Raw genomic sequence first — 27,664 nt, forward strand, 5'->3', positions numbered from 1 at the left:
TGTGTCTCCCTCTCTCTCTCTCTCTCTCTCTCTCTGCCCCTCCCCTGCTCACATTCTGTCTCTCTCTCAAAAATAAATAAATGTTTAAAAAAAAACACACGCTTAAATAAAAAAACACACATAGGTTAAAAGTAAAAGGATGGAAAGAGGTAAAGCATGCTAATACTAATCAAAAAGAAAGTTGGAGTGGCTATATTAATATCAGAGTCTAGAATAAGAAATATTAGTGGGGCACCTGCGTGGCTCAGACGGTTAAGCATCCGACTTTGGCTCAGGTCATGATCTTGTGGTTCGTGAGTTCCAGCCCCACACTGGGCTCTCTGCTGTCAGCACAAAGCCTGCTTTAGATCCTCTGTCTCCCTCTCTCTCTACCTCTCCTTCACTCTGTTCATTCTCCCTCAAAAACAAACATAAAAAAAGAAATATTAGCAAAGATAAAAAGGGAGGGACATTCCATAACGATAAAGGTGACAATTAATAAAGAGGGATATAATCCTAGATGTACCTGCATCTAATGACAGAGTTTCAAAATATATGAAGCAAAAAAATAGAAGTGAAAGGAGAAATGGACAAATCTACAATTATAGTTAGAGATTTCAACATTTCTCTTGTAGGATCTGGTAGAAGTAGAAAACAATAAATAAAGATAAAGAGGTTTTGAAAAATGCTATCAACCAACTTGACTAAATTGACATTTATAGAACACACCATCCAACAACAGCAGGACACATGTTATTTCCAAATGCATATGGAACAATAATCTGGGCCTTAAAACAAGTATCAATAAATTTATAAAAATTAGAATCATACAAAATATATTTTCTGACCACAATGGAATTAAACTATAAATCAGTAATTGAGAAAATTCCCAAATGTTTGTAAATTAAACAACATGAGTAAAAAAGAAATCACAAGGAAAATTATGAAATATTGTGAACTGAGTGAAAATGACATGACAAAATTTGGTAAATCAAAATCAAAATTTGTGAGATGCTGCTAAAGCAGTGCTTAGAGGGTGAAACTAGAAAAGGAAGAAAAGAGAAACCCAAAATAAGTGGAAGGAAATAATAAGGATAAGAGTAGAAATCAATAAAATGGAAAACAAACAAACAAAAACGGAGAAAAATCAATGCAACCAAAACTTGGCTCTTTGAAATATTAATAAAACAGATAAAACGCTAACCAGATTGTACCAGGAAAAAGAAAAGGACACCAGTTACCAATAACAGGAATAAGAGAGGGGACATCACTACAGACTCTACGTGGGAATAATGAGTATTATGAAAGAACTTCATGGAAAGGAAGTTGGTAAGTTGAATGAAATGGACAAATCCTTGTAAGATGTAACCTATCAAAGTTCATAAAAGAATAAAAAACCTGAAAAACCCTGTATCTACCAAAGAAATTGGATTTGTAATTAAAGACCTTTCCCTTGCAGAAAAATCCAGCCCCGGATGGCTTAATTTTTGCCAAGGGGAAAAAAAATACAATTTTATAAAACTGCTTCCAGAAAACTGAACAGTAGGGAACACTTCTCATTTTTTTTTAGTTTATTTATTTATCAAGAGGGAGAGTGAGAGCATGCACACTCATTGGGGAGGGGCAGAGAGAAAGGGAAAGAGAGAAAATCCCAAGCAGGCTCCTTGCTGTCAGTGCAGAGACCGAGGCAGGGCTCGAACCCACGAACCGTGAGATCATGACCTGAGCTGAAATCTAGAGTTGAATATTTAACCCACTGAGCCACCCAGGAGCCCTTCAAATCATTTTTTTGAGGTTAGCATTATATTGCTACCAAAACCAGACAAAAATGTTACAAGAAAAATACACCACACACATGGACGTAAGAGAAAATAAAATGGAAGCCACTGACTAGAAAAAAAATTATTTGCAAAACATATATTTGATAAAAGACTTGTACCCAGGATATATAAAAAAATCACTACAACTCAATAATTACAAGAAGAAGAACATGCCAGTTTTTAAAACAGGTAGAAGATTTAAGTAGACATGTCACTAGCTAAGATGTACAATGGTGTTACAAATATGCGAAGATTCTCAATATCATCAGTTGTTAGGGAAATGCAAGTTAAAACCAGAACCAGATGTAAAATCTGAGAAGGATGAGCCAGATAATAAAAAGTATGACGATACTAGGTGTTGAGGAGGATGTTGAGAAAATGAAACCCTTGTATATTGCTGGTGAAAAATGAAAAATGGTACAGCTTCTTTGGAAAACAGTTTGGCAGTTATTTAAAAAGTTAAATACACATTACCATACAATCCACCAATCCCACTCCTAAGTATTTACCCAAGAGAAGTAAAAACATATGTCCACAAAGACCTATACACAAATATTCATAAGCAGCTCTATTTGTTAAAGCGTAAACCTGCAAACAACCTAAATGGCTACCAACTTGTGAAAGGACAAATTGTAGTCTGCCTATGCAGTGAAATATACTAGTTCACATTGAAAAGGAATGAATTACTGATAGAGGCAGCCACATGGATGATCACAGAAGCACTGTATTAAGTGAAAAGAGGCAGACACAAACTACTACAAACTGTGATTGCATTTATACGAAATTCTAGAAAGACAAAACTATAGTGACAAATACCAGATCAGGAGAGGCCAGGAGCCAGACAAGGGGGAAGAGATTGACTGCAAAGGGGCACAAAGAAAGTTTCTGAGTGAAGGAAATGTTTTATGTTGGGATTATGGTGGTGGTTACATGACTGTGTACGTGTGTGAAAATTTACTGTATTGTACACTTCAAATTGGTGAGTTTTGTTATATGTAAATTATACCTCATAAAGCTGATTTTTTAAAATGTCATGTTTTCTAATGCCCAAGACTGTGGAGGGACTGTAGGCAGACAGTAATAAAAAGGGCTAGAAGTTAGTCAGGAGGGAACTGGAGGGTGTGAGGAAATAAATCTTCCTCTTCTCTCAGATGACGAGTCTTCCCTACTTTCATTCCCACTAGGATGCCCCCTCTTCCAAGTTCCTCTCCCGTGCAGCTCTGTAGCCAGCAGCAACACCTTCACCATAGTTTAAGAGCCACACTTAGGTGATCACTAGTCCAGGAAAGATGTTTGCAAACTTTTTTTATTTTAAAAAACAGCCAACTGGGGCACCTGGGTGGCTCAGTCTGTTAAGCGTCTGACTCTTGATTTCAGCTCAGGTCATGATCTGGCAGCTCATGAGTTGGAGCCCTGCATCGGGCTCTGTGCTGACAGTGTGGAGCCTGCTTGAGATTCTCTCTCACCCCTCTCTCTTTGACCCTACCCCGCTTGCTCTCTCAAAATAAATAAACTTCAAAAAAAAATTTTTTTTAATCAACCTCCTTTTCCAAGCAAAGCCTTTTGTAGAACCTCACTGTCTAAAATAGATAAAAGCAAATCTTACTAGAGTACATCTATAGATTCAATTTCATGATATCTCGGTGTTATAAAATCATTCAAATTCAACAAGGCTGTTTTGATGAACTCCAAAATTTAACACGTAGGACATGTGAGTGTATATATTTTTAAACTGTTTTAAGAACAGATAAAATATATTTAAAGTTTAAAGACAAGGCCAAGAAGATGACAGAGGAGATGTCAGGTTGCCCACTGTGTAGCAAGGGTTGATGATAAACACTCAGATTGGAGCAGGTCAGAAGACTCTGCAGAGATATCTTCAAGAAGATGAAGCTGATAGAATTTCTGCTGTGTTTACATAGTCTGAGAAGAGATTTAGGCAACTAGGTGAGGATTTGGGGGCAGAGTTTGTGATAAATACATAGAAAACATAAATAAATGAGTGGTGCCTGGGTGGCCCAGGCAGTTGAGCAACTGACTCTTGATTTCAGCTCAGGTCATGATCTCATAGTTGTGGGATCAAGCCCCACGTTGGTCTCCACCCTGAGTGTGGAGTCTGCTGGGGATTCTCCCTTTCTCTCTCTCTTTCTCTCTCCCCCTCTCCCCTGCTCACATGTTCTCTCTCTCTCTCAAAAAAAAAAAAAAAAAGAAAGAAAGAAAAGAAAACATAAACAAATGAAAAAAACAAGATAATTATTAATCCCAGGAAAAATCAAAAGTTGTTCAAGAGAGGAAGAGTAATCAAAGTGTTTTATATGACTCAACTCTAAGTAGCATACGAAGTCAGTATGGTGAAAACTGAACTAACAAAAATTATTGAATTAAATTTGACAGATGGGAGAGGAGAATGAGGTATCAGTGGGCAGGGGAGGAGATCTGAAGGGAAAAAAGTTAAATCCTCCAATCTGCCTCTATTATTTGCGGGAGCTGGGACAAGAGTACAAATGGGAAAATTACTCAAATATTTTAATGTTACATATTAAGCTAACAAACTGTTAAATAAAATACCTTCTAGGGGGCACCTGGGTGGCTCAGTCAGTTAAACGTTCAACTTTGGCTCAGGTCATGATCTCACGGTTTCTGGGTTCGAGCCCTGCCATCAGGCTCTGTGCTGACAGCTCAGAGCCTAGAGCCTGCTTCAGATTCTGTGTCTCCCTCTCTCTGTGCCACCCCCCCCCCAGCTCGTGCTCACGCTCTCCCTCTCCCAAAAAGTAAATAAACATTAAAACAATTTTTTTTAAATGCCTAACTTTACCAATGTACTTTCATAAGGACCTGGAAAGACATGTTCTAAATTAGAATTTTTGGAATTCTCAGAGTTCTAGTCTAAAAAACAGCAGCCCCCAGCCCCTAGCTCTTGCCTCACTCTTTTCCTCTGCCCTTGCCTCTGTCCTACATTGAGAGAGCCTCACACGGGATCCCGTGGAGACCTCAGCTTGTGCTCATGCCTCTCTTGCTTCTTGCTCAAGTAACTGACCCTTGGCTATCCTTCAGGACTAGGGATGCCTACATCATCAGCAAGGAAGTAAGCTGGGCAGGGAAATCCAGGGTTCCAGATATTCAGAATATGGCCTATAAGGGGGTAAGTGGGCTTTGGATAGGCATGTCCCCTTGGACTCCTCACCCTGGGAGGGATGCAGCTGAAGGAGGGCCAGGGTAATGAAGGTAATGCCAAAAGAAACAGCTTAAAAGAGCTAAAAATGGCTGCCTCCGGGCAGAGAGAGATGATGGAGGCAGGGCTCTGCGGTTTTTATGAACAAATCTCATACAATTATTTGATCCTTTAAAATAGATGCCTACGTATTCTAAGAAATACCTAATTTAAAAAAAAGAAAAAAATTAAAATAAAATGTGATTGATAAGTTTATGGAAACTCTGACCACTTCTGCTATGCACAGAGGTCTTAGTAATAAGGTTTGAAAACCACAGGACTAGGCCCCCAATGAAGTTCCTCTCTACAATGCCCCCCCCCCCCCCCGCCATGAATCCTTCTTCCTTTCCTCCTATTTGTCTCCTTTAATTTAGGAATTCTGCTTCCTGTTGGTAGTGTATTCTACCTCTCCCCGGTAGACTCTAAGCCCCTTGCAAGCAGGGACCCGGCTCAGAGTTTTGAATCACCAGCACCTAGCACAGCACCAAGTACAGAGCACAGGCTCAGCAAAGTGTTGACAAATAAAGGAAAATGGAAGCATCTCTATCTAGGCTTTGGAGAGAAGGTGCATCTCCCTTTCGGGCAGGAGCCCTGTCAGTTAGTAGCCCTGAGACCTCCTGCATATTCACTAAATAGCTTTGGGTTGTAACTCCCTTATCCGCGTGGGCAACACAGTATTTAGCTCACATCTTTAACGCCTATAAATGATTGCCCCCCTCTCCTTTCATCGCTCGGTGGGAACCAAATCTTTAAAAGTTCAGGCTCACGTGAGAAGCACGTACGAGGGCAGGAATTTCAGCGGATCTGTTTGCTCTTTTTTTTTTAAACTGCCATTTGCCCAGTGCCCAGAACAGTTCCTGGCACATAACAGATGCTCAACAAATACCCAACGAATGAATTTAAAAGTGCTAAACACAAGTACTCAACGAATAAAAAAAACTTTTTTGTGAGGTGCAAAGATACCCCTACAGTCAGAATGAATACGTCGGTCCAGCCCCCAGGTCCTGGGAGCGAGCGCACGGGATCCAGCCGCTCCGAGCGCCCGTGCGGGACGGACGCGCCAGCCGAACGGCTAACGCCGGGAAGCGACGCGCCCAGGTCTGGAGGCGGCCGAGCGGGAAGGGCAAGAAGGCAGGAGAGCTGCCGGCGCGCGCGGAGCTGGCCCGGGACGCGCGCTCTGGCCTCCGGAGCAGCCGAACTTGGGCGGCTGGAGCCGCCAGTCAGAGCCCGGAGCAGGCGCGCCCCGCGCCCCGCCCCCCGTGGGCGGCCCCCGGACCTGGCGGCGCGGGGGCGGGGCCAGGCTCTCCGTGCCGGGGGCGGGGCCGGGCCGGGCGCTCCGGGCCGGTGCAGGGCCGGCTGGTCCGCGGGCGCGACCGGAGCCCCGGCCACCAAGGGGTGCGACCCCCCATTGGCCCCGCCTTCCCGGCTGCGGCCCGACCAATCAGAGCGGCTTTTACTGGCGGGTGGGCCGAGCCGGCCCAGCTGCTCGGAGGCTCTGGCATGGTAACGTCCCCGCGCGGGGGTGGAGGGGCCCGGGGCGGTCCCACAGCGCCCCCGGCGGCTCGGGCCAGGGCCGGGGGGGCGGGGAGGCCGCCGGGGGTACCCGGGACCCCGGGGGAGGGCGAGGGGCATGAGGGGTTAGGAAAGGGAGCCCGGGAGGGGGAGGGGAGTAGGGATTTGGGGGAGAAGGGGCGGGGAGGCCATGATGGAGGATGGCGGGGTGAGGGGAGAGGGGGGTTGAGTGAAACGTGAGTTGCGGTACTGGGTGAGGAGGGGGAAGGGAAGAAGTGAAGGGTGGGTTTCTGGAGAAAGGTCGGAGAGGGGGTGGGAATGTGGGAACCGAGGAATAAGGGGAAAGCTGGGGCCACACTTTCCCCTCCTGGGATATTTGGCGTGCAACACGCCCCTCCCCAGACCCAGTGCTTGTTTCCTCTGGAGGCCAGGATACCCCGTAAGACCACTTGGAGACCCCCCTCTCTTTCGTTTCCCCCTCATTGTCTCCTGAGGTGAGGAGGGGGCATTGTCTCCTGAGGAAAGAGAGGCTTCCGCCCCCATCCAGTGCTGGATAGTCCAAGAAACGAGAAAGCAGAGGACCCTTGGTCCCAACCCTGACTCTGCCATCAACAAACTGTGTAACAACTCTGTGTGACCTTGGGCAAGTCACTACCTTTCTTTGGGCCTCAGATTTCCCATCGGTTTTTAAAAAAGCAACAAGGAAAATGCATGAGAATGATACCCCAGATCTTTTCCAGCTTCAAAATGGGGTGGTTCTTGAGGGAAGAGTTCAGGAGAACGGGTTCTAGGATGTGGGGAAGCAAGGGAAAGAAGGCTGAAGATGGAGGCGAGGCCTTCAGCTGGGGCTGCAGAAAATCCCCTGGGATGTGGGGGGATGGTATGCACAAAGCGTGCAGGGCTGGAGCAGGCTAGGCAGCGCCTCTGGAATCCTATTGGAGAGACGGAAGAACTCTGGAAGTCACAGAGGAGGTTGAGACCTAACCCAAGAAAATGAAGACCAGAATGAGGTCTTCATCCTGAGGGGATGGCAGATCAGAGAGAAGCAGTGGAAGGTGTTTTCTAGTGAGACAGCCAGTCTCTTTGGGGAGTAGGAAATGCTAAGGCTGGTATAGAAGAGTGGGGACTAGGATGGTCTTGAAAACAGGGAGGGGCCCGTGCTGTTTGGGGCAGCTGAGGCAGGTAGACTGCGGGGTAGTCAGCTGGTCTCAGCCTCCATGGCATTTTTCTTTTTGATGATAGCTACTCTTTCTGAGAGGTGTGCCTTCCAGCTTTCGTTTTCCAACACAAATCCCGTTAGGGAGTGAGTCAGACCAGGCCAACCTTCAGGATTGTGTGTGAACTGGGGTGAAAAGAAAACAGGAGAATCCGTTTGTAAGAAATAGCTGTGGCACCACCATCCTTGCTGGGAGGCAGCTCGGTGGAGTAGTTGAAAGCACAGGCTTTGGGGTCAGACTGCTTGGATTCCAAACCTGCCTCTGCCACTTAATCTCTTAGAACCTCGGTCAAGTTACTTAATCTCTCTGAACCTCAGTTTCTTTATTTATAAAATGGGGATAATAATAACCTCTTAGATGGTTGCAAGGATTAAATGAGTATTTGGCATGGTATCTGGCTCGTAATAAGCACTCAATAAATATTAGTTGTTAGATGATATTAATCCCTCTTTCCATGCTCTTCCTTCTGTCTCTCCATTCTTGCTCTTTTCTCTTTTTATTCTTTCTTCTGAATCTTTAGTTCTGAGATGCCCCTTAGATGTGAAGTCTGAGAATTGATTGCACCTTGAGGTGGGGGGGGGGGGGTGATTCCACTGGCCCAGGTGAACATATGATGATCAGATGATCAATTGTCTCTTCATCATATCTCTCCAGCCCACAAATCTGTTTTTGTTCCAGGAAGACACAGGATCTCGATCTCTTAGCCCCATTTCCTATATCCCTCTCTCACACGAGTTACTTCAGAGTCTCACCCCAAAGTGTAATAAGACCCAAAGTTGTACAGGCACTGAGTGAGATAGGGGCAGGGGTGTTTCAGGAAAGAAAGTGTACACATTGCACAGGGGAAGCTCAGAAAGGGAGGGCTTTGGAATTTCCATGGTAATTTATGTTCATTCCATTGCTCTGTCCTCTGCGGGAACTGTCCAAAACAGTCCAGCATCTGGATCCCGGCCAGGGGTCTCCATTCCAAGTTAAAGATGGTCAGTGCTCGCTTCGGCAGCACATATACCAAGTTAAAGATGGTCATATACAGTTCATTTTTCTATTATTTAGATTTTCCCATGCTAGTATTTGATTCCAGTTCCCTTTCCCCAGCCATACAGACAGCCTCTGCCAACCTCTGTCCCTCTCATCACAGGCTGCCTTTACCCAGGGAATTTATACAAATGTACCTGAGCATATGCACACACATGCACACATTTGCCTGTTTAGGATATTCCAGTATGCAAAAATCTAATAAGGTGAAGGATGAGCCTGCATTTGATCACAGTACTTTGTATGCAGGGCCCTGACTAGACACTCAAGAGGAGGCTTAAAAGGAGAAAACATAATCCCTGAATATAGAGAAATCTCCTGAATAGGGAGATGGGCAGTCCCGTGGGAAACACCCAGCAAATGTCCACAGAGTAGCAGGTCATTGGTGCCAAGTAGTGCAGCATTTATCCTGAGGGGACGCAAGTAGGTAGGAGTGTGTATATGTGTGGAGGATAATCATAAAGGTAATCTGAAGGGGGTGAAGATTGGATCATCTTGAACAGAGCCGTGGAATAAGAGGAACACATGGCGTAACCTAACAATTGCTGTGCAAAGAGGAGGGCAGCCATGGAGTCAGGCTGAACCAAGAAGGGTGGAAGAGCGTTGTTGAAAGGCTTTGAATGTTAGGTAGGATTCTGTGGGGTGAGCAATAGGGAGTCATCACTAGTCCTCAAGGAAACGTTGGATCCTTGCTGATTTAACCACAGGGGGAGTGGGGAATATGCTAGAGTGAAAAAAACAGACCTGTTTCCTGTGGCAAGGGCTGTGCCCGGAAGATAGGACTGGAGGGCACGTTGGATCCAGTCCTGGCTCTGTCCCTGACAGGCGGGGTATGGGACTGATAATGCCCCTTAGTTTTCTCATCTGAGAAAGGAGACTACCTTGGGTGGTTGCCAGAATACCATCCAGATCTGCCATTCTGTGTTCCTGAGTAACTACCATGCCTTACCAGTGGCTGTGTTTTGTGGGACCTGCCAAGACCATTCAGTCATTAAGTCAACAAACATAAACACCTACTGTGTGCCAGTCAGGGACAGTGAGGAAAATACAGTGGGGATAGGATATCAGAGTGAGCAAAAACAGGCAAAGTCCCTGCCCCTTAAAGTTTAAGGTCTAGTGGAGGCAGCAGATAATTTCATTGATTCTGAGACTCACATTTTAACATTTCTTGTCAAAATACATCTTTTTTATTAATTTTTTTTGAGAGACTACGTGTGTGCCTGCGTATGGGAGGGGCAAAGAGAGAGGGAGAGGGAGAGAGAGAGAGTCTTAACCTTAAGCGGGCTCCACACCCAGTGCCGAATCCAACATGGGGCTTGATCTCCTGCCATGAGATCATGACCTGAGCCAAAATCAAGAGTCGGACCCTTAACTGACTGAGGCACCCAGGCACCCCACAGATAACATCTTAAAATCGATGAAGTATCATAATTTAAGTGTCAGCATTTGGATTTTATTAGTGCCACCTAAAATAATCCTACAATCAGCATTGTGCAAAAAACTGTAAAATTCCAGTGGGTAATTGCTAAAGGGGGAGGGTACATGGTACACGAACATGTAAAAGAGGGCTCTGACTAGCCTGGTCCACTGGGTTGGGAGGGAGCCTTTCCTGAGGAGGCGGTGCTTGACAGATGTGAGACCTGTAGGCTAGGTGTATGGGGTTGGCAGGAAGTTGTGCCTGGCAAAGATGCATGCCTGACATGGGAGAACTGAGAAGAGGTGAGAGTGGCCAGATGGAGCACAAACCTAGGAGCTCAGCGTGGATGAGGCTGGCACAGCAAACCTCCCACAGCCTTCCAGGCCTTGGGTAGGGGTTTTGGTCTCCACCCTGAGAACAGTGAGAGCCGTCAAAGAATTTTAAGCAGGGAGTAACGTGGTCTGAGGTGCATTTTGATGAGCTTGTTATGGCTGCTGATTGGAGCGGATGTGAGGAGACTACTACAGGAGGTTGGATGAAAAAAAGGGGTGGTAGGGTGGAGGAGGAAATGGAGAGAAGTGGATGGATTCAAGAAATGTGTATGAGGCACAATTAGCAGGACTCCATGACATAGTGACAAGGAAGAGGGAGGTGTGGAGAATGACTCACTGGTTTCTATCTTAGACAACTGTATGGTTGGTGGTGCCAATCTCAGATGGGCAACTCGAGCCTAGGAGGGCCCAAAGATGGTTATGCAGCATCTGGGAGGTCAGACCTCCCAGGGCCAGTGTGGCACAGAGAAATGGATTTCCTCCCATATTGATTAGTTTCTGATTTTTCACGCTAAGGACAGTCGCGAGCAGGAGCAGGTCTGAATACAGGGCCAGAGTAGGTGAACACTGAAAGAGGTGATTCAAGTTGGAATAGTTTGGCTTATGCCCTTTTCTCCTTAGGACAAGATGAGTGGAAAAGGGAAGGACAGATATTGCTAGAGGTAGAGATTAAAAAACATCTTTAAATGCTGAGCCTTCTTGGCATAGGGGTCATTGGGTAAGTAGGGAAATTGGGCAGCAGTGAGGTGTCTCGTCTTCAGCCAGCTACCACCTTTCCATAGAACTCCTTCCTCCCTGACACCTTCTAACCTTCAAGCAAAAAGGAGGAAGGGCAGGGCTGTTGGCTGCATCTCCAAGCCTCAGTTCACTTGAAAAAAAAAAAAAATATATATATATATATATATTTGAATAGGGGGTATAATCACATGGTTACAAAGGGTATACATACAGTGAGAAATTTCCCTTCCCACTTCTGTCCCCCTTCTACTGATTTCTTGTTATGTCATCTTTTCTCTCCAGTTTTCATACAAATGATCCAACTTTGCTGTACTTTGCTTTTTTTTCCCACTTATTAACGTATTTAGAGATTGCTCCTATCAAGATAATGAGCATCTTCATTTTTTATGACTATATAGTATTCCATTGTATGTTTGCGTATAATTTCATAGTTACCTAGTGATGGATATTTGGGCTGATTCCAGTCTGTTTTTACGAATAATATGGAATGGAAACACATACGTAATTTTGGCCTTGTGGGGCTATGTTTATAGAATGAATTTTCAGAATTAGGGGTGTTTGTTCCTTCATTTGTTCTTTCTTACATTCATTCAATATTTATTGAGTACCCATTATGTGCCAGACACTATCAGGTACCAGGAGTCCAGCTTTCAACAAGTCAGACATGATCCCTGTTCTCATGGAATGTTATTATACTTTAGTAAGGGGATAATAATAATAATTACAAAACTGTTATACGCACCAAGAAACTTAGAAGGGAATCAGAATAAATTGGAAGGGATCTGCTTTAAATAGTCAGGAAGTCTTTTTAGAGCAAGTGATATTTAAGCCAACCACTGAAGGATGGGATGTGGCAGCCGGTAGGTGTAGGACAGGGAGACCTAGGCTGTTCAGAGTATCAGCCACAGGAGATGGGTTTGGGATCTATAGGGGAGGGGGAGTAGAGCTAAAGAGGAGGGGGTGATTGGGAGTGGGAGGTCTCAGAGTGAGCGAGTGACTAAAGATGAGGCCAGTTGTGGGAGGCTGGCAGTGAAGAGAGGAGGCTAGTGCTTATGAAGGCATAGTGACTGTTCACAGGGCTTTGGGTTTGAATCTAACTGGGTGAATTCAGGTAGGGGAATGGGAAAAGAGGTCACTTCCTCCCGGGATACTTTGGGAATGAGAGGCCTCTGCTGAAGGTTTGAGGGAGGCTCAGCCTTTGCCCACAGACGGGAGAATGGATGAAAAGCCTTGGGAAGAGCTAGTCTGTGCCTGCGGTACAGCTGCCTCCATCTTTTCTGTGGCTTTGGCAAAATAAAGATGACTTTTTTAAAAAGTTTTTTTTTTAACGTTTATTTATTTTTGAGAGACAGAGCATGAGCAGGGGAGGGGCAGAGAGAGAGGGAGACACAGAATCTGAAGCAGGCTCCAGGCTCTGAGCTGTCAGCACAGAGTCTGATGCGGGGCTTGAACTCACGAGCTGTGAGATCATGACCTGAGCTGAAGTCGGATGCTTAACTGACTGAGCCACCCAGGTGCCCCTAAAGATGACTATTGAAGGGGCATGGCCCGCTGGCTCTTGGCTGGTGGAAGAGAGTAGACCTAGCCAGGGCTCAGAGCTGGGCATGGGCAGGAAACTGGGCCAGGAGACCCTTTCTCTGAACTTTGTGCTCCTTTTTCATCCTCACCGCTCTGCTTCCCTTCTGCAAAAGCCCATCTCTTTGCCCATCCTGGGTCCTATGACTTTTCTCTCCCTCAACAGTCGGTTCCCGATTCTGGTCCCCGGCCCCCAGCAGCGCCTGCCCCCTTCCCACCGGGGCCCCCCATGATGCCACCACCCTTCGTAAGTTTCATGTCTTTCCCTGGGCTTGGCTTTTCCAGCCTGCAACCCCCAGCTCCCCAGTCCCTAGCGCTGCTGCCTCGCCAGCACGGTTTTGTGTAATGCCCCCTCTGCTGCCCTTGGTAAAGGGGTGGTGTTGCCTGGGCATTGGGGTGGGATGAGCTGCTGTTAAGCATCCAGTCCATAAAGCTGACAGCTCCCCCTTTGTCTTTTTGTCCTTGGGATGCAGTGGGGCTGGGGTAGGAGAAGTGGAAGGGAAAAGACCCTGTTAGTGTGAGGGCGTGGCAGGGCTGCCTTTCTCTTTCACTACTCCTTATCTCTGTTCTTTCAATACGCCATAGAAGGCAGACTGAAATAGCGGCTGGTGGACACAGAGTTGGAGAAAAAGGGATGGGAGGCAGGGGACTGGGGGATTTGGGTACCTGGAGTCCTGCCTTGTGGCCCTTACTCTGAGAGGCCTCTTTGGGGAGAATTGGCGAGGAGGTGGAGCCTTCCAGCCACGGTCTGGCGGCAGTTACACTTCCCTTTTCCCTCTCCCTTCCCTACCTCTGAAGAAGTTGTGTGCTTGCTTGTTAGACCCAGAAGACCCTCTCCCCCTCCCCCCAGTTATCAGTCTTTCTCAGTGGTGAGAAGCAGGCAGTTTCATGCTTTGTGCTTCTCAAACTAAAGCCTTGAAATTGCCTCAGAGCTGGGGTGGAGGGTCAAGAAGGGTGGGAGACAAGTCGATATTCCCTGATAGGTCAAGGCAGTGCCTTCTCTGCTCAGTATCCATTCCTTTCCTCATTTTCAGATGCCCCCTCCAGGAATCCCCCCACCCTTTCCTCCGATGGGACTACCTCCCATGAGTCAGAGACCGCCAGCCATCCCCCCAATGCCACCTGGCATCATGCCCCCAATGCTTCCACCAATGGGGGCGCCACCACCACTCACACAGGTAATCAATCCTCTCTCCTCACCAGTGCCTCAGAAAACCTGTGAGCCTAGCTGGGGGTAGGGGTTAGAGTGGGCATCTGGCCTTCAGAAAGTAAGGGGAAAAGAGAGGGAGCTTTGGCTAGGCCCATGAGGATTTGTCTGCTAAATGACTGGAGAACATTCTTCCGCTAGGCCGAGAGCCCAGAAGCCGGGGATTGTCTGAGGGAGTGCCCATGTGAAGGTCATGGCCCCAAATGGGATCTCTCAGGAGCCTGCCTAACCTGTGCCTGCCCTCACCTTGGTAGCTGGTTTTTGTCTTCTTTGTATCCCTAGATACCAGGAATGGTACCTCCCATGATGCCAGGAATGCTGATGCCAGCGGTGCCTGTCACCGCAGCGGTAAGCACTGGGGACCAGCAGGAAGCAGGCTCTGCACTGCAGCCCTGTGGGTCTGATTTGAAGTACAGGGATATGGCCTCCATTCTTTCCCTCTTCTCATCGGATCCACCCTGGTCCTGGCAGCACTCCCCACACTCAAGTCCTCCTCTCCAGCCATGTACTCTGCTCTTCTAGTTTCTCGCTCATCCCCAGCGGCATGTACATTCTCTCTTGTTACTTCTCGCCGTGCCCAGCTTCCTTAAGGAACACATTCATGGCTGACACTACTGTCGCAGAGCTAGCACTGTGGACACTCAAATACAGTCCCCTCTTCACATCTTCTTTGTCTCTGAAGGAAGAAACGGCACCTGGGGATCTCATCGTACCTTCTTGTGCCATTGCTCAGTATAGTAGAGTCTGGGTAGGATGTGGCATTTGGCATCCACTATGGAAGAGGGGTCTCAGAGGTGGACTCAACAAAATACTGTCACCTGAGGAAGACAACAGAGCTGCTATGCAGTTCCCCTTAGGGTCCTAGAGCCACGGCCCCAGAGGGTGGGGGATGCCTATTAGGGAGCAGAGGTCCCTGGGAGCAGGACACATGGATCCTGGCCTGGCCTGCTTCTTCATCCCCCATGGCCTGGGTCCTGGGGGCCACTGGGCTTGGCCCCAACCCTTCCCCCTCCTCTTTCTTCGGCAGACGGCTCCGGGTGCGGACACAGCCAGCTGTGAGTCTTCTGGGGGTCTGCTCACCCCAGGCTCGGAGGTTGGGGGGTACAGGGGAGAGGGGAACATGGACTAGAGCCCACCCTGGATCATGCCTGTTGGGATGCCAGGGGGCCTGGGATGTTGATGGGACCAGGGGATATTTATTGGGGTTGGAGTAAGGGAGGAATAGGTGGGATAAGATGGGGATTGGAGCAAGGACTTAATGTTTCCTTTGGCTTCTTTTCTAGCTGCTGTGGCTGGGACAGGCCCTCCGGTGAGTTCTTCCAGCTCAGGGGTCTCTGGGTTGAAAGGCTGAAAGTTGGGGGGCTGATGGTTAAATCTTTGGGGTGAGGAGGAAGCTCTGGGAAAGGAGCCTTGACCACCATTCTGTGCCCCCCCCCCTCCCCAGAGGGCCCTGTGGAGTGAGCATGTGGCCCCTGATGGGCGCATCTACTACTACAATGCTGACGACAAGCAGTCCGTGTGGGAGAAGCCCAGCGTGCTCAAGTCCAAGGCAGAGGTCCTGAGCGGGGCTTTCTGGCCCTTCCTTTCAGCTGCCCTGACCCCTCCAAGTTCTTGGCTTCCCCTGAGTCTTTAACCATACACATGGTTCCTCTGATCCCAAGATCCCTAACCACCCCCCAACCTCCCTAGGATCTCAGGAAATCTACCTTCCCCCGTGTTGTGCCAGGCCAGGTGGTAACTAAAAACTCCTACGTCCTCTATTCACTGGATCCCCTTAGCTCCCCCAATTGTGGCTAGAGGGCATGCCCAGTCCACTGATGTCCTCTGCCCATCCTCTTGCAGTTGCTGCTGTCTCAGTGTCCCTGGAAAGAGTACAAGTCAGACACGGGCAAACCTTACTACTATAACAACCAGAGTAAGGAGTCTCGCTGGACCCGGCCCAAGGACCTGGATGACCTGGAGGGTGAGGAGGGGGTGGGCCTGGGCTGTGGTTCTGGGGGGTGGCACTTGCCACCCTGTGACCACGTTATCTTTTCCCATTGCAGCTCTAGTCAAACAAGAGGCTGCAGGGTGAGTGACTTGCCCACCTATCCGTCCAAATTTGGGGGCCACCCGAGGGGTGGGAGTGAACCCTCTCTCCATGGTCCCTGCTCCGTGGAAGAGCCAGCTGTCAGTCTCCTTGTGGAGTGGTCTGCTCTGGCCCCAGTCCTTCGCAGGATAGAGACCAGCTGGTCCGACTCTCCCTGTCTCTGCTCTACTTGTGGACACTGCCCTTCTGGCTCATCTGTAGGAAGCAGCAGCCGCAGCCACCTCAGCCCCAGCCTGAGCCCCCACCTGTGCCGCCCGGCCCCACCCCTATGCCTCTGGGCCTTCTAGAGCCTGAGCCAGGTGGCAGTGAAGATTGCGATATGTCAGAGGCTGCCCAGCCTGTGGAGCAGGGGTTTCTGCAGCAGCCGGAGGAGGGCCCCAGCAGGTGAGGGCTGCCCCCTGAGACATTCCAGATACTGGCCTCGAGCTCCCAACCTAGTTCAACCCTTGAATTCTGCCAGGCCTCTTGGGAAGGGTGTGAAGATCTGGGCTTGGCCTCTGAAGGGCAGAAAAGGGCTGCTCTGGGGAGCCAGGAGAGGGTGGTATGCTGCTGATCGCATAGGGCACTGAAACTGTGGGGACTGGGAGATGGCTGTGGCTGAGTCCCCTTTGCCCCCCAGTGCTGCTGGACAGCATCAGCCACCGCAGCAGGAGGAAGAGGAATCAAAGCCAGAACCAGAGAGGTCTGGCCTCAGTTGGAGCAACCGGGAGAAAGCAAAGCAGGCCTTCAAGGAGCTGCTGAGGGACAAGGTGCGGGGGTGGGGCTCCCAGGGTAGGCCTGGAGGGGGCTGGAGGTGGGCAGGCCCCGTGACCCCTGCCTGCTCCATTCTAGGCTGTCCCCTCCAACGCCTCGTGGGAACAGGCCATGAAGATGGTGGTCACCGACCCCCGTTACAGGTAGGCCTGGGCAGAGGGAGCCAGGCCCTCCAGACCATGTTTGTGAGAGCAGCTGGGCTAGGGCCTCCCTGAGAAGCCCAGCTCAATACTCAGGCCCCGAGGGGGCCTGAGTCAGGAGAGCGATAGAAGGGCAAGGGTGTAGGGAAAAGAAGCTGGAGGGCCTCCTGGAGGAGGAGGGGAAAGGTATCTGATATGAGATATTCAATAAATGCTTGTTGAATTGAATTGATTGGAACTGAATTAATTGGGGTGAGGGGGCTGGAAAGGGTGGAGGCCTGACTGCACCTTGAGCAAAAGGGCCCAGTGTTAGCGGTGTCTTGGAGCCCAGTCTTCCCCTGACTGCCTCCCACCCCTCCCCTCATCCCAGAGACCCATTTTGCCTCCTTGCAGCCTGCTGTGCCCATGCATGGACCCCTCACTCAGATCTGTCTGCCATGACCCTGCTTGGTGGCTGTGCAGGGTGGTTCAGGCTGACTCCCCTGTCCCCATCCCGCTCCCACCCTCTTCCACCCCAGTGCCTTGCCCAAACTGAGTGAGAAAAAGCAGGCATTCAATGCCTACAAGGCGCAGCGGGAGAAGGAGGAGAAGGAAGAGGCCCGGCTAAGGGCCAAGGAGGCCAAGCAGACCTTGCAGCATTTCCTGGAGCAGCACGAACGCATGACCTCTACCACCCGCTACCGGTCAGGGGGCCTGGCTGGGGTGGGGCCTGGGAACCCTGAGAACATGCGGGCCCTGGGTCTCTGTTCCCTGCTTACCTACCCATGGGCCATATACTCCACAGGCGGGCAGAACAGACCTTTGGGGAGCTGGAGGTATGGGCTGTGGTCCCTGAGAGGGATCGAAAAGAGGTTTATGATGATGTCCTCTTCTTCCTGGCCAAGAAGGAGAAGGTAACAGTCACTGGCTGGATCCATTAGCCTGTCTCACTTTAGATTGTTCATGTCTTTGCATCCTTATGGACCCTGGCCATTCATTTCTCCACTGTCCCAGGGTCCCAGCTCCTTACTCAGAAGCTGGTATGGCACTTGCACATCTCCCTGTTTCTGGTCTGGGCCTATAGCCTGGGTACGGGAGGGCAAGAAAGCATCTATGAGGGGTTGGTCTGTAACCTGTGCCCCTTCCCCTTTCTGGGAGCATGAAAGTCTGGAGTCTGGCCCTCCTAGGTTCCCTAGCTACCTGCCTTCCCTGAATGCTCCTCTGTCCAGGCCCACTTGAGTAGCTCCGACCTATCCTACCTTACCCTGACCCTGACCCTGTGGCTCCCCAGGAACAGGCCAAGCAGCTCCGGCGCCGCAACATCCAGGCCCTGAAGAGCATCCTGGATGGGATGAGTAGTGTCAACTTCCAAACCACATGGTCCCAGGCCCAGCAGTACCTCATGGATAACCCCAGCTTTGCTCAGGACCACCAGCTGCAGAGTAAGCCCGGGTCTCCGTTCCTGCCTGTCCCTTCCCCTTTCCTCACAGACCTGGGACCCCACTCTCCAGACTGGAGATGGAGAATGCTGGGTCACTCCCTCCTCCCCTCTGGTGTCCACTGTTGACCTAGACATTGTATGTCCTTGGAGGAAGAGCTCTAGGATAAGTGTCAGAAGACCAGGAGATGATTTTTATAACTCATGTGAATACGGTCTTGAATTGTCATGGCACTGTGGGCCTTAACTGGTCACGTGTGTTACAGTGAGCTGTTGTTGGCCTGTAATCACTGGTAGTATCAGAAATTTATCTTCTGAACTTGCATCAGAGTCTGACTGATTCCCAGTTCTAGAAAACCTCAGATCCTGAGATTACTGGTTTCATATGATTACTTCCAGTAACTGAATTCACAAGAGCTGAATACATGCTAATTTTTTTCTTCTACATGAATGAACCCTCCCCCAGAACCACCATTCCAGCAGCTCTCCCACATAGCCCTCTGGCCCTCTTGCCCACCACTCTGGGTGACCCTGGCATCTACCAAGGCAGCATCCTTGAACACTGGGGGTGCTGGGGTCTGTGAGGGTGTCCCACTAGTGCGGTACAGGCTGAGCCTCCCCCCCCACCGCACTTAGACATGGACAAGGAAGATGCACTGATCTGCTTTGAGGAGCACATCCGAGCTTTGGAGAGGGAGGAGGAGGAGGAGCGGGAGCGGGCCCGCCTTCGGGAGCGGCGTCAGCAACGCAAGAACCGGGAGGCCTTCCAGGTATCTTTGTTGCCCACTAGATTGGAACTCTGCTCTGCTCTGGACCATAACCTCTTTGCCCATGCCCTGCCTCCTCTCAGCTAGGCCCACTGTTTCATCTGTGTCTCGTCCTGCCCCACCTCCACGTGGCCTCTCTGTGTCTGCAGTTCTGCTCCTGCTGTGTCCCCTCAACTCTGGGCCTTGCTCCTCTAGGGAGACTAGATGTATGCACCACCCAGAAACTGCCAGCAGAGAGCACCCTAAAGGCATAGCTTGGCAGCTTAGCCAAGTTCATTTCCTTTTGGTAGGGAGCCAGATAGGCATAGCTAGCTTGTCCCCCAGCTTGGAGGTGGTGGTGGTGGTGGCGGGTTACTGAGATGTATCACTTTGGGAAGCTGAAAGCAAAAACTACAGGAAGAACATGCTCCAGACAAGTTTCTATTTCTCTGCCTTCTAGCCCAGCTTCTGCTCAAGTTTTAGTTCATTCCTGTCTGTATTTACATTCTCTGCATTTGCATTGCTGTCTGCCTCTCCATCTGTATCTCCTCATCTCTGCCTCCTTTGCCTGCATTTCCTCAATCTGGATTGTTCCTACCTCTCCCTACCATCTCCTCTCTTCCTCGTGTCTTTGGTTCTGCCTCTCTCCCTGTCTCACTCTCCCTGTAACTGGCCTCTCTCTGCTCAGACCTTCCTGGATGAGCTGCATGAGACAGGGCAGCTGCACTCCATGTCCACCTGGATGGAGCTGTACCCAGCGGTCAGCACTGATGTCCGCTTTGCCAACATGCTGGGCCAGCCGGGTAAGGCAGCCAGGCTCCCCCTTCTCTAGCCTGGCTTCCTGCCCTGCCAGCCTGTCTGCACCCCCACTCCCTCGTCCTGTCCTCGACCCCACCCCCAGGCCTTGGGAAGCTGCCGCCCGCCAGGCCCCCCTCCCTCCCTCCCCCGCAGGCTCCACCCCTCTGGACTTGTTCAAGTTCTATGTGGAGGAGTTGAAGGCACGATTCCATGATGAGAAGAAGATCATTAAGGACATTCTTAAGGTGAGGGAGGCCTGGGGTTGTGGGTGGATGCAAGCTGGGTGCAGGGCACACTCTCTGGACAGGACTTCCTGATAAGTCCTGTTTTGTAGGAGCATTGCAGCTCAGTTCAGCAGATATCTACTATGATCCCTTACTGTGCGTTGGGGACACAGAAATAAGTAAGGTACAATTTCTATCTAGAAGGAGCTCATGGCCTTCCTATCTCATAGAAGATAGACATGACACCTATTACACAGAGGGGCAAGCGCTATTACAGAGACAGGAACCCAAAGAATTGACATTTGAACTATACGTTTAAGAACAAGTAGGTGGAGAAGGATGGAGGTCCTGGGCATAGGATATTACAGGAGCAGAGGCAAGGGAGTGGAGAGGCCACGGCACGTTAGGCCATGGCACAGCTGATCATAAACTGGTAGCTCACAGATGTGTTCCTTCTGGCCTGTACGGTATTTTAGAAAACTTTCAAATTTGTTGCTAATATTTTAAAACCAGGAGGTTGCACATAAAAATCTGAGTCTTCAGTTCTTCTAAAAATATGGATTATTGGGGCACCTGGGGGTCTCAGTTAAGCACCCGACTCTTGATTTCGGCCGAGGTCACGATCCTAGGGTTGTGGGATTGAGCCCTGCATCGGCTGTGCACTGAGTGTGGAGCCTGCTTAAGATTCTCTCTCCCTCTGCCCCTCAGCCCCCAGCTCACGCGCTCTCTCTCAAAAAAACAAAATGTGGATTATCTGGCAGCACTGGCTGGTTTTGCAAGGCATTCAGTGGACCCAGGCTGAGACGCCATGCATGTCATCCTTATCGTTGTCACTCCTTGTCACCTCCCTGGCGTGGCAGCGAGTTCAGCTGCCATTTACTGCTCTGCATGCACATTGCTTGTCTGACACTGGAGAGAGGGTTCTCAATGTCTGTGTCCATCAAAGGTAGAGAAGTGATAGAGACACTACAAGAGAGCCTTTTGTTTCAGAAGGAGAAAACCTAAGGAAAGCATATTTCTTTGTGGAAGTCAAGAACATGCAAATGCACTGGGGAGGCAGTATGCCCGGCAGTTAGGAGCAGCACCGTGGAGGCAGACTACTTGGGGCACAAGTCTAGCTTAACTGACACTTGTTAGTTGTGTGACCTGCAGCAGGCTCTTTAACCTTTCTCAGCCTCAGTTTCCTCATCTAAAAAATGGGGGAGTTTTCCACCAACATACACCTAATTACCGAGGGGAATAACTTGGTACCTGGGGTGAAAAGGGTCTGAGACCAAAGCTAGGAATGTCCCACTGCACACACATTTCTTTGAAATCCGGTGTTTTGCTTTACAGATTCAGGTGTTGCATCTTAATGCCACATTATTTCTCTCTTTAATATAAACTTAATGTTTTAAAGTTACTTACCATTAGGTAAGACATACCATATGGTCTTGTGGCTTCCTCTGTTTCTCTGGAACCACACACCCCAGTTTGGAAGTAGAGCCCTATGTATAAAATGCCTTGAACGCTAAAATAAGAAAGTTGGATTTTTATCTTATAAGTTACAGGGAGCCAGGGTCAGATGATGTCCCGGAAGAGCCACCGGGTGAGTGTAGAGTAGTACCTCTCAGACTCAGTGCTTGTGTCCTTAGGGATTGATGGTGATAAGACAGTATTTGAAGCTTTGGGACACTGAAAGTCCTAGTGGCAAGTGGTTTAAACACATCTTGAGCTCGAGCCATCCTCTTCTGACTCACCCCAGCCTTCTCTCCCCTGCTGTTGGAGCCCTTTGGTAGAAAGGTTAGAGCAGCATGGGACTCTGGAGGCGGGGTTAGAGGTGCAGGAGGTGGCAGGGAGACTAGTCCGGAGGTAATCTAGGTGGGAGACAAGCTAGAGCTCCACAGGGAAAACAGATGAGGGAGAGCTGTAGTGCTCCAGCTGTGTTTCTGAGACCCCCTGAGTTTCCTTGGGGGCACCTTGGGACAGGGAAGGGGAGCTGAGTGAGGGGAGGGACTTTATGCTCCTTCTACTGTTTCTAAGTACAGCAGCTTCTCTTTTATATATTGAGGTTCTATGTAAGATTTTTGTTGAAAAAAATGTTTCTGCTGTTGAAAAAAAAGGAAGTTTAAAATCAGTAGGTTAAAGTCACTCAGAAGTAGGATGGACAGAGAGAGGCTGGAGAAAATAGAAATTCCATTTGGGGAATTAGTCTCAAAAGTAACCTGGGGCAGGGAGGAATAAAGCAAATACTGTATTTTAAATAGGATAATCATGTAAAGTATAAATATTTAATCTCGGGAGAGCTAAATTTTATTGGATGCTTACATTTTAGCCACGGAGTGGCTGGTCTTTGCTGACAGGCCTGTAGGAATCCGGTCCTCGCTGAGTCCTGTCTGGCCACGTCTCCTGAGAAAGAAGCTGCTTTAGATAGTTCCCCTTTCTGTTGCCCCTTTTTGAGCTCCTGCCTATGGAAGGCTGAGGAGCCCAGGAGTCTCTATGGCCATCCACCAGCCCTGCAGACTGGGAGGGCACCTCTCACCCAATAGGATAATGCAAAGAGCCTTGGACTTGGAACAGCTGGAAGCCAGAAGATCTGGGCCTGGGACATCCATGAGAGTAGGGGTGGGGAGGGGGGATAGCTCACAGGAAATGAACCCTCTTGGGATCTGCTTAATTTGAAGTTTCTATAAAATATCCGGTCAATTACGGGTCTGAAATCAGGAGGGAGGTAGGGGTTGAGATTGCTAGAGACGGTGTAGATTGAAAAGACTAAATGCTATTCTCAGGGGAACACCACATGCAAGAGAGGCACTAAAAGAGGTCAGAGACAGGAAGACAATGTTGAAGTGAGCAGCAGAGGTGCAAGGACTGATCAGTCAAATGAGGACTGAGAAGGGGCCCTTGGAGTTGGCTATGAGGAGGACATGAGCACATTTAGGAAAGTAGTGTCTGTGAAGAGGGTAGAGTAGTAGGTACGGCACAGACCTTAGGGTCAGGTGACTCCTGCCTGTTTACTGGTTGAGATCTCTGCAAGTTATAGAATGTCTGAGCCTCAGTTTCTTCATCGGCAGAATAGAGATAATTTCTGTGCACAGTTGTGAGAAGTGGTAGTATTTGTAAGTGTCTTGCTTATAGTAGGCCCAGTAAATGTGTATTCATTTCCTTTCGTGCTGCGTTTAAAGATTTTGAGTCAAAGGGAAAGAAGCAGAGGTCGTTAGCTTGAGGAAGGGCAGAGCAGGGTGGACAGGATGTTCCCGGTTAAGCGAGGTATGAGCTTGATGGAAGGAGCCAGTGGAGAGGTGAGATCAGAGCTTTCATTTCCCTGAGAGAGAGACTGGTGTGTTTAAGAAGGGCTGGAGCATGGGTTGAGGAAGTGCCCTCGGAATAAACAAGAGCATGCTCTCTATACTGTACACCTGAAAACGAATACAACACTGCATGTGAACTAACTGGAATTCAAATAAGAACTTAGAGAAAAGAAAAGCGTGCTGTGCATGGACACGAAAGCCAGAGCAAGTGAGTGCGGTGTGGAAGGAAGGGGAGGGAACTGGGCTGGTGCCCCAGCCGACTCCAACTCCAGTGGCTCCGCTTTTCACCAGGTTGACATGGGCCAAGTGAGATAACTTTCCTAAGCTTCTGCTTTATTAAGGTGTTGGGAGGCAGAGATGTGAAGCCCTGAGCCTGGCCCAGGGTGCTTCAAGAAGGGAAGGTATTTTTAGTAGTGTTCTGGAGATGCACACCCGATGGCCTCTCTTTCCCCCGTGGACTGAGGGGTCTGTGTGGGTGTGGTGCTTTAATCTGTGGGCTTTGGTGTCAGAAGGACTTGGGGTGGAGTTCTCTGTCAGCCACATACTAGCTGTGAGACCGTGGACAAGCGCTCTAGTTTCTCTAAACCTTGGTTTCTCCTTCCACATAAAATTAGGAGGCCAGGACCTATGCTTAAATTTCGATACTGAGGATTAAAAGTGATAACGTATGCGAAGTGAATGGTACCTGGCACATAGTAAGCACTCCAGAACTGAGCCAGAGGATGGGGCCAGCAGGTGTTGACTGAGAGTGCAAGGAAGTTACTGAGCGGCCGGAGGGCCCCCCTGGGGCCTGGCCTTAGGCCCAAGGAACAAAGAATTAATTGTGAGAAACCCAGGCATCAGTCAGCAGACATGGCACACAAACACCCTGTTCCTCCTCCCGTGTGACCCAACGCCCCCCCCTCCCCCCGCCCCTGTCCAGCTCCCTGGGACATCCAAACCAAGGGTAGGCATGGGAGGCTTAATCATCAGATGGTGAGGACATGGACAGTTTGGTTTCAGAAGTGCATCTGAGTCCTGCGGGTCTCTTCTGGAGGCTGGGGGACTTCTAGAGCATTCTGTAGTCTGACCCTCTGCCAGCCCTGGAGGCCAGCTTCAGGCTTCAGGCCCGTGCTGGCCCCTGCTTCATGTGCCACTGTGCCCACAGGACCGGGGCTTCTGCGTGGAGGTGAACACAGCCTTTGAGGACTTCGCCCACGTCATAAGCTTTGACAAGAGGGCTGCTGCGCTGGACGCAGGCAACATCAAGCTGACCTTCAATAGTGTGAGGGGCCGGGCAGGGCGGGGCTGTAGCCAGGGCTCCATTCTCAAACTCATCCCTTTGTCTCGTTCCATTCCTTCTCATTCACTGCCCCCGTGTGACCGTACCCCCTGTTCAGGGGATGGCTACAGGAGCTCAGACCCCAGCTTCCCTCGACCTATGGTGTGCTTGAGTGGGGCCTGGGCACCCACCCTCCTGGGTGACCCAGTTCTACGTCCTTTCTGCCCTCAGCTGCTGGAGAAAGCAGAGGCACGGGAGAGAGAGCGGGAGAAGGAGGAGGCGCGAAGGATGCGGCGCAGGGAAGCTGCCTTCCGAAGCATGCTGAGGCAGGCCGTGCCTGCTCTGGAGCTGGGCACTGCCTGGGAAGAGGTCAGGGCCGTAGCCTGGCACCAAACACCACCCCCTCAGTCCTGAGGGCAGCGGTGCTTCTCCACCACTGGGGGCCCACCCCAGTCATAGCACAGCTCGCGGCCAGCTTCGGCTCCCTTCCTTCCTCTGCCCCAGCCCTGCCCTGTGCTCATGGCGGTGTCCGTGCCGTGCCGGGGCCGGTCTGATCAGCAGTGCTCTCCCGTTCAAGGTCCGTGAGCGCTTTGTGTGCGACTCAGCCTTTGAGCAGATCACCCTGGAGTCGGAGCGGATCCGGCTCTTCCGGGAGTTCCTGCAGGTACTGGAGGTGAGGCAGAGCTTCTGGCCCCCTGCCCCTGTCCAAGGCTTATTATGAACACCCAGTCCAGCTCAACAGAGACTCCAGTGGCCTCCTCCTTCCCCTGGGGCTTTCCTTTCCCTGAACAACCAGGGGAGGTCTGACAGTGTCCTGGAGAAGCCTGAGGCCCTAGCCTGAGAGGAGGAGACAAAATCAGATTTTAGGGTGCAGGGTCCTTCCTGGGGCTAACCCTGGTACCGCCTTCACCGCTCCTTCTGCCTCTACCAGACTGAATGCCAGCACCTCCACACCAAAGGCCGAAAACATGGCAGAAAGGGCAAGAAGCACCATCGAAAGCGTTCCCATTCGCCATCAGTGAGTTGGTGGGCCGAAGGGACGTGGAGGGAGGCTAGACTGTCTTAGGGAAATAGGAACCACGTTTCTTGTTTTTTCCCTACATCACCTCCCCCTCGAGTGAGATTTGAAAATTCCTTTGGCCCTGGATCCACCTCTGTGTCCCCAGTTCCTAGACTTGAGGGCTTCTGGAGGCCAGAGAACCTGTGCCCTGACATGTATCTGCTGATCTGCCCAGGGTTCTGAGTCGGAAGAGGAGGAGTTGCCCCCGCCGTCTCTCCGACCCCCCAAACGGAGAAGGCGGAACCCCTCGGAGTCAGGCTCTGAGCCCTCTTCCTCACTTGATTCGGTTGAAAGTGGGGGTGCTGCCCTTGGAGGACGGGGTTCCCCATCTTCTCGCCTTCTCCTTGGATCAGGTAAGCAGTTGAGAGCTGGAGAGTTGACTCAGATGAGAGAAGGCCCCTGGGGAGCCCAGCCAGTGCTCTGAGGTTGGAGGTGGAGTGGACCGAGTAGGAAGAATGTCCCATCCCTGCCCAGGCAGGAACTGGGAGAAGGAAGGAAAACTGGACTGAGAGACTTCCTCAGATAGCTCCCTGTCTAAAGAATGAGGTCTATGGCAGAGAAAGGGATGAGCCCTCCCTCCTCCTGTGAGACTTACTGGGCATTTTCTATCTCCAGATCATGGCCTTCGGAAAGCCAAGAAACCAAAAAAGAAAACTAAGAAGAGAAGACACAAGTCGGTGCGTAGAGAAGGGACTTCAACCCAGGGCCCTGCCATGTTGAGAGAGCTCTTCAGCCGCCTCCCGGGCTGTCCTTCACAGGAACTGAGCAGGCGGGCTCTGGGCTCTTACAGAACAGTCCTGAGAGCGAGACAGACCCTGAGGAGAAAGCTGGCAAGGAGAGTGATGAGAAAGAACCAGAACAGGACAAGGACAGGGAGCTCCGGCGGGCAGAACTCCCCAACCGCTCCCCAGGTTTTGGAATCAAGAAGGAGAAGGTGAGAGGCAGGCACCTGACCCCAACCCAGTCAGCACTCTCTCCAGACCTCCGTGGCCCTCGGGGGAGGCTGTGGGTGAGCTGTGCCTTTGCTCCACCAGACGGGCTGGGACACGTCGGAAAGTGAGCTGAGCGAGGGTGAGCTGGAAAGACGGCGGCGGACACTCCTGCAGCAGCTGGATGACCACCAGTGACCCGACGAGCTGCTCGGCCTCGGGTCTGTGTGAGGCTGTGGATCCTAGGTCACCCTCACCATCTGCACTAGACTCCTTTCTTAGTCTGGTCTGTGCCCACTCTTCCTCAAGTAACCCCACCCCCAACACACCATTGTTGGCACCTCCCGAGGTTGCTTGTGGTGTTTAAGGGTCCTCCACTTCCCGGGCAACTAGTGCAGTCCTTGCCCTCAGCCCCAGACCAGAGATTGGTATGCCGTGTGGGGTGGGTGGTGCCAGTAGAGAAATGTGAGAAGGGGCCTCTAGGGAAGAATGACAGGTTGGTGACAGGTGGGGTCCTTACCCTCTAGCACCAGTACCTGCTCCTGCCTGCCCGGGCCCTTGGGCTCTACCACTCCTTCCTTCAGCCCCGGGACCCAGTGTATGTGTGTTTTGTTTTGTTTTGTTTTTGTTTTTTAAATAATATTTATAACATGGACAGTGGTTCTTTTATCTTTTCCATATATTGCTGGGTAGGCTGGGTACTGGGCAGGTGCACGTGTGGCCAGCAGAGAGCACTAGTGTCTCATGACAGGCCAGCCTCCCTTTGTGTGGTTGGAGCCCACCCAGCCTGGTTCCCCTGCCCCAAGCTTTTGCCCTCACCTCCCCCAAGCAGGGGGCATCTCCATGCAGCCTCCTTTCTGTCTCCATGGTTCAGGTCAGGCCAAATGGCCACCCTAGTCCCCCACACTCAGAAA

General features: G+C 50.3%; 1 protein-coding gene across 3 annotated transcripts; it reads left to right on the forward strand.

The window, feature by feature from the left end:
* Positions 1-6,421: 6,421 nt before the first annotated feature.
* On the forward strand, positions 6,422-27,405 carry PRPF40B (pre-mRNA processing factor 40 homolog B). 3 transcript variants are annotated; one of them, XM_030322540.2, is made up of 26 exons: positions 6,467-6,513; positions 13,003-13,083; positions 13,871-14,014; positions 14,326-14,391; positions 15,071-15,098; positions 15,327-15,352; positions 15,488-15,598; positions 15,886-16,006; positions 16,089-16,113; positions 16,334-16,516; positions 16,752-16,881; positions 16,964-17,028; positions 17,544-17,708; positions 17,810-17,918; positions 18,296-18,446; positions 19,079-19,212; positions 19,877-19,991; positions 20,140-20,231; positions 24,648-24,764; positions 24,993-25,130; positions 25,339-25,434; positions 25,693-25,779; positions 25,997-26,174; positions 26,437-26,498; positions 26,612-26,755; positions 26,856-27,405. In XM_030322540.2, exons 1-26 carry the CDS (start codon positions 6,511-6,513, stop codon positions 26,946-26,948), a joined length of 2,664 nt encoding a protein of 887 aa, XP_030178400.1. In that variant the 5' UTR covers positions 6,467-6,510; the 3' UTR covers positions 26,949-27,405. The 3 variants fall into 3 exon arrangements, with proteins under 3 accessions (XP_030178402.1, XP_030178400.1, XP_030178401.1); XM_030322541.2 differs by having other exon boundaries at positions 15,886-15,958; XM_030322542.2 differs by lacking the exon at positions 13,003-13,083 and having other exon boundaries at positions 6,422-6,513.
* Positions 27,406-27,664: the final 259 nt, after the last annotated feature.

Source organism: Lynx canadensis, chromosome B4 (assembly GCF_007474595.2).
Source record: "Lynx canadensis isolate LIC74 chromosome B4, mLynCan4.pri.v2, whole genome shotgun sequence".
Taxonomy (NCBI): domain Eukaryota; kingdom Metazoa; phylum Chordata; class Mammalia; order Carnivora; family Felidae; genus Lynx; species Lynx canadensis.